Here is a 5617-nt window from a genome sequence, read left to right on the forward strand (position 1 = left end):
TTGGAATACTGTGTCCAGTTCTGGTCGCCCTATTATAGGAAAGATGTGGATGCCTTAGAGAGGGTTTAGAGGAGGTTTACCAGGATTCTGCCTGGACTGGAGGGCTTATCTTACGAAGAGAGGTTGACTGAGCTCGGACTTTCTTCATTGGAGAAAAGGAGGAGGAGAGGGGCCCTAATTGAGGTATACAAGATAATGAGAGGCATAGATAGAGTCGATAACCAGAGACTATTTCCCAGGGCAGAAATGGCTAACACGAGGGGTCATAGTTTTAAGCTGGTTGGAGGAAAGTATAGAGGGGATGTCAGAGGCGGGTTCTTTACACAGAGAGTTAAGAGAGCATGGAATGTGTTGTCAGCAGCAGTTGTGGAAGCAAGGTCATTGTGGACATTTAAGAGACTGCTGGACATACATATGGTCACAGATATTTGAGGGTGCATACATGAGATCAGTGGTCAGCACAACATCGTGGGCTGAAGGGCCTGTTCTGTGCTGCACTGTTCTATGTTCAATGTTTTGGCCACAAATGCTTTCTGTGGTAGAGAAACTCACAGGCTCACTGCTCCCTGGCTGAAGAAATTTCTCCTCATCTCAGTTCCACACGGCCTGCCCTATATCCTTAGACTGTGGCTGCTGGCTCTGGACTCCTGGTCATTGGGAACATCCTTCCTTCATTTATCCTGTCTCGTCCTGTCAGAATTTTACAGGTTTTTATCAGATGCCCCCTCCTTCTTCTCAGGTCCAGAGAATATAATTTAATCAAACCAGTCACTCCCCATATGTCAGTCCCAACATCTCAGGAATCAGTCTGACAATGTTGATTTATTATTGTCACATATACCAATATACAGGGAAAAGTACGGTTTGTGTGCCATCCAGACAAATCATACCTTATGTAAGTACATCCGGGTAATAGAACAGAATGCAGAATAAGATCATTGCTGATTGGTCACCTAACTCCATATCCTTTTGCCCAAATCCCTTAAAACTTCTGCTTTACAAAACATTTTCTATCTCAGATTCAAAATTAATAACTGATCCAGCATCAATTGAGTTCCAAATATCTACCACCGTGTGTGTGTGTGTGTGTGTGTGTGTGTGTGTGTGTGTGTGTGTGTGTAAAGGTGCTTCCTAACATCGCTCCTGAACAGTCTGGTCCTAATTCTCACATTATGTCCCCTAGTTCTACAATCTCCAAAAACTGGAAATAATTATCTTTATCTAACGTGTCCTTTCCTGTTAATATTTTGAAGACTTTGATCAGATCACCCTTTAACTTTCCAAAGTCTAGAGAATACAGGCCTAATTTGAATAATCTCTCCTCATAACACAACCCTTGAACATATCATTGTATTCCGTTCAAAGCCAATATATCATTCCCAAAGTGTGATGCCCAGACCTGCTCACGGTTCACCAAGCGGGGTCCACGCAGGGTGCTGTATAACCACAGCATAACATCAGTGTCCATGTACTCCAGCCCTCTAAGATATAAAGGGCTGGTAAAACGTTGATAATGGACTCGAGCATTATCAACACTGTCCCCATTAAACAGTCCAGGGAGAGGTACAGCGTGAGGTCACATACAGAATAATGCTCCAGCGTTTACCTCTGATCTGTGCTGCCTTCTCATTAACTTTCCTCTTTTTCCTTTTCCGTTTCTTTTTCGGGGACATATCAAATTCCTTGAGGTCCAACGTTCCCAGTGTTTCTTCCAATATTTCCAAGGATGTTGGTACGTCAGCTAGACTGACAGCCTCTCCATCACATTCTGCATGACAAGTACACAAAGGTAATGCCTACAACATGTGTGTGGGGCAGTTGTTCCAAAATCAAGAAACATCAGCCTCTGTACCAAGAAAGAAAGTCGTCTTTCTGTCCCAAGTAGGAAGTGAGAATGCACGACAGTATAGTTCTTCTACTTAGTGTGAGGATTCCTCATCAATAACACCATGGTTTTAAGACCCTTTCTATGGGAAATTCCCAGAATTGCAGAGTTTGTTGCTGCATCAGTGTTCTTGAGGACAAAACTGTATGAATGATCAATGCTTTCGAATATGAAAATTACTAGCTTATGATGTTATACTAGCTTATTGACTGCATCAACACATGCAGGCGATTATATATTTGAACGTTTAAACCAATGTTCATCCACATTCTTTCCTTTCAGAAGCTACCTGCCTGCACCCACTAAGATAAAGGAGTATCTGCTCTTTGTTCACTCTGCTAACCTCTACTGGAGCTCTGTCTCCCCAGAGCCTGTCCATCATCTACAAGGCACAAGTCAGGAATGTGATGCAAAACTCCCCACTCAGCTGGATTATAACACTCCAATAACACTCAATATGCCTGACAGCAACCAGGATAAAGCAGCCTGTTTGATTGGTACCCCATCAAACACCTTCCATAGTCACTGCCTTCAACCTGAAAGCCAAGCAGCAGCAGTGTGTACCATCCATTAGATACACTACTAAAACTCACCAGGCTCCTCCAAAAACAGCTTTCAAACACGCGATCTCTACTACCCTACCTGCCCTGTCGAGACTCTATGATTGTATAGTTGACCCACAATGCCCTTAGGGTGGGAATTCCAGGATTCTGACCCAGTGACAGTGAAGGAATGGCGATATATTTCCAAGTCAGGATGGTGAGTGGCTTGGAGGGGAACTTGCAGGGGGTGGTGTTTCTATGTCTGTATGTCCTTCTAAGGGCCATTCGGCCCAGTGAGTCTGCACCCACCCTTCAAACAGCAAGCCACTCAGCCATTCTATCCCCATAACCTCACACTTCCCATGGCTCATCCACCTAGCCTGCATGTCCCTGGATACTACAGGACAATTTAGCATGGCCACTCCACCTAACTTGCACATCTTTGGACTGTGGGAGAATGTACAAACTCCGCACAGACAGTCACCTCAGGTTGGAATAGAACTCGGGTCCCTGGTGGTCTGAGGCAGCAGTGCTAACCACTGAGCCACCGTGCAGCACATGGACTACAGTGGTTCGAGAAGGCAGATCACCACCACCTTCTCAGGAGGCAACTAGGGACGGGTAATAAACAAGTGACTCACACATCCCATGAACAAACAAAGAAAAACTAGATTAGACAAGATCGACTTTGTTCTGACATCAGTCATAGCTGTCATAGTTCCACAGGATGATGTTCTCTCTCTGGTGACTGGTGGTGGTTTTAACCTGACAGTCACCATGCTTCAAGTGAGAGGAGAGGTTGAGGAGGTGGGACCTGTATGGGAATTAAACTCTGCATCGCAAACCAGCCATCCAGTCAACTGAGCTAACTTACTCCACCTGACATCAGCAAATAACAAAGTAAATGAAAAGCTTACAGGGCTTCTCACCCTCGGTGTCAGAACTTGACGCCTCTCTCACCACTTTCAGCTTCTCCTTCCAAACTCGTTTCTGTGGGCTGTGGACCGCAGCAATATCGGAGTCACTTGCTGCAAGGAAAACAAACATTATGACAGTAATTCACCAGGCCCGTCACAGATCACTGTGACGAAGGAGACCCCTTAGTTGGGCCATGTGCTTTCTCCTGGGCTCCTTGGGCTGTGTACAGTAAGCTGCCTGTGCACAATGGTGTGTGGGACTCACCATAGATTTCCACTGAGGAAAGGATGGCATGCACTCGCTTCACTTCCTTGAAGGTGGCTCTCCTGGTGAGGAAGGGAATGCTTCGTAATCGGCTGTCAGTCCGGTTTAGGACAGGCTCCTTGCCGCTGAAGAAGATATTTTTGTTGTAGCTGGGAGCTCGGATGAAAATGGCACTGGCTGTTTGCAGAGAGTCGGACCAACTCAGCAACAAATCCTCAACATCCTGCAACCAGGAATAAGCACCAAATAAGGAAGTGAATCAATGCTACATTCTCGCTGCTGCTCATGGCCAGAGAAGGATAGAGCACAGAAGGTCATTCTGCCCATTCAGGTAGGTACTGGCCCTTTAAGGGATATTCCACACTCCCCATATTGCTTTATCTCCAAATACAATCCAAAACCTTTAAGTCTGAACACCCGATTTAATATCTGTTTAATCTCCAGTCTCTTCAAATTCACTGAAGCTCCTCTTGCCTGAACCCATTTGAAGGAATTTCTCTCCTCCACGCCCTCCCCAAGATCCTAAAACGTGGTGACCAGAAGGGGACACAATAGCCCATCAGGGCACTGAGTAGTGACTTATAAACCTCGAGCATAATTCCCTTGCACTTAGATCCTGCTCATAAAGCCAAAATTCCAGAGCGTTTAATTTTAAAAGCAAAAACAGAAATTGCTGGAAAAAGTCATTATGTCTGGCAGCATCTGTGGAGAGTAATCAGAATTAACGTTTCAGGTCCAGTGAGGGGGACTTTAACTTTCCTGATATTGATTGGGAAAGCTATAGCTCAAGTTCGTTAGATGGGTCAGTGTTTGTTCAATGTGTGCAGGAGAGTTTCCTGACACAATATGTAGACAGGCCAACAAGAGGTGAGGCCATACTGGATTTGGTTCTGGGTAACGAACCAGGCCAGGTGTTAGAATTAGAGGTAGGTGAGCACTTTGGGGATAGTGACCATAATTCGGTGATTTTTACACTCGTGATGGAGAGGGATAAGTGTGTACTACAGGGCAAGAATTATAGCTGGGGTAAGGGAAATTATGATGCGGTGAGGCATGACTTAGGATGTGTGGCTTGGAAAAGTAGACTCAAGGCAAGAGTGTAAATGATATGTGGAACTTGTTCAAGGGGCAACTATTGAGTGTCCTTGATAATTATGTACCTGTCAGGCAGGAAGGAAAGGGTCGTGCGAGGGAGCCGTGGTTTAATAAGGAATTGGAATCCCTTGTTAAATGGAAGAGGGCGGCCTATCTCAAGATGAGACGTGAAGGTTCAATTGGGGCGATTGAGAGGAATAGGGTAGCCAGAAAGGACCTGAAGAGAGAGCTAAGAGCAGCAAGGAGGGGACATGAAAGGTCCTTAGTCGGTAGGATTAAGGAAAACCCTAAGGCTTTCTATAGGTATGTTAGGAATAAAAGAATGACTAGGGTAGGAATAGGTCCAGCCAAGGATAGTAGGGGGAAGTTGCGTGTGGAGGCGGAAGAGATTGGGGAGACACTGAATGAATACTTTTCTTCAGTATTCACTCAGGAACAGGGCATTGTTGTCGATGAGAATACTGAGGCACAAATAAGTAGAATGGATGGCTTTAAGGTATGTAGAGAAGAGATGTTGGAAATCCTGGAAAAGGTGAAAATAGATAAGTCCCCTGGGCCTGATGGCATTTATCCTAGGATTCTCTGGGAAGCAAGGGAGGAGATTGCAGAGCCATTGGCCTTGATTTTTATATCCTCTTTGTCTACAGGAGTAGTCCCAGAAGACTGGAGGATAGCAAATGTGGTTCCCTTGTTCAAAAAGGGGAGTAGGGATAACCATAGTAACTATAGGCCGGTGAGTCTCACTTCTGTTGTGGGCAAAGTCTTAGAGAGAATTGTAAGGGATAGGATTTATGCACATCTAGATAGGAATAATGTGATCAAGGATAGTCAGCATGGTTTTGTGAAGGGCAAGTCGTGCCTCACAAACCTTATTGAATTCTTTGAAAAGGTGACGAAGGAGGATGATGAGGGG

The 5617-nt window shown here is 45.1% G+C and overlaps 1 protein-coding gene across 3 annotated transcripts in view; it reads right to left on the reverse strand.

Annotated features, from left to right (window-relative positions):
• ankzf1 (ankyrin repeat and zinc finger peptidyl tRNA hydrolase 1) overlaps positions 1-5617 on the reverse strand; it is a 68721-nt gene that overhangs the window by 26772 nt on the left and 36332 nt on the right. The window contains exons 7-9 of one of the 3 annotated variants that reach the window (XM_043694408.1): positions 3610-3832; positions 3357-3455; positions 1607-1768 (exon numbers count right to left, since the gene is read on the reverse strand). In XM_043694408.1, coding sequence (XP_043550343.1) covers positions 1607-1768; positions 3357-3455; positions 3610-3832 — 484 coding nt within the window. Of the gene's footprint in view, positions 1-1606; positions 1769-3344; positions 3456-3609; positions 3833-5617 lie in introns of all 3 variants that reach the window. The other 2 variants (XM_043694409.1, XM_043694410.1) reach the window with 2 other exon arrangements.

The sequence above is a fragment of the Chiloscyllium plagiosum genome, chromosome 7 (genome assembly GCF_004010195.1).
Source record: "Chiloscyllium plagiosum isolate BGI_BamShark_2017 chromosome 7, ASM401019v2, whole genome shotgun sequence".
NCBI lineage: Eukaryota > Metazoa > Chordata > Chondrichthyes > Orectolobiformes > Hemiscylliidae > Chiloscyllium > Chiloscyllium plagiosum.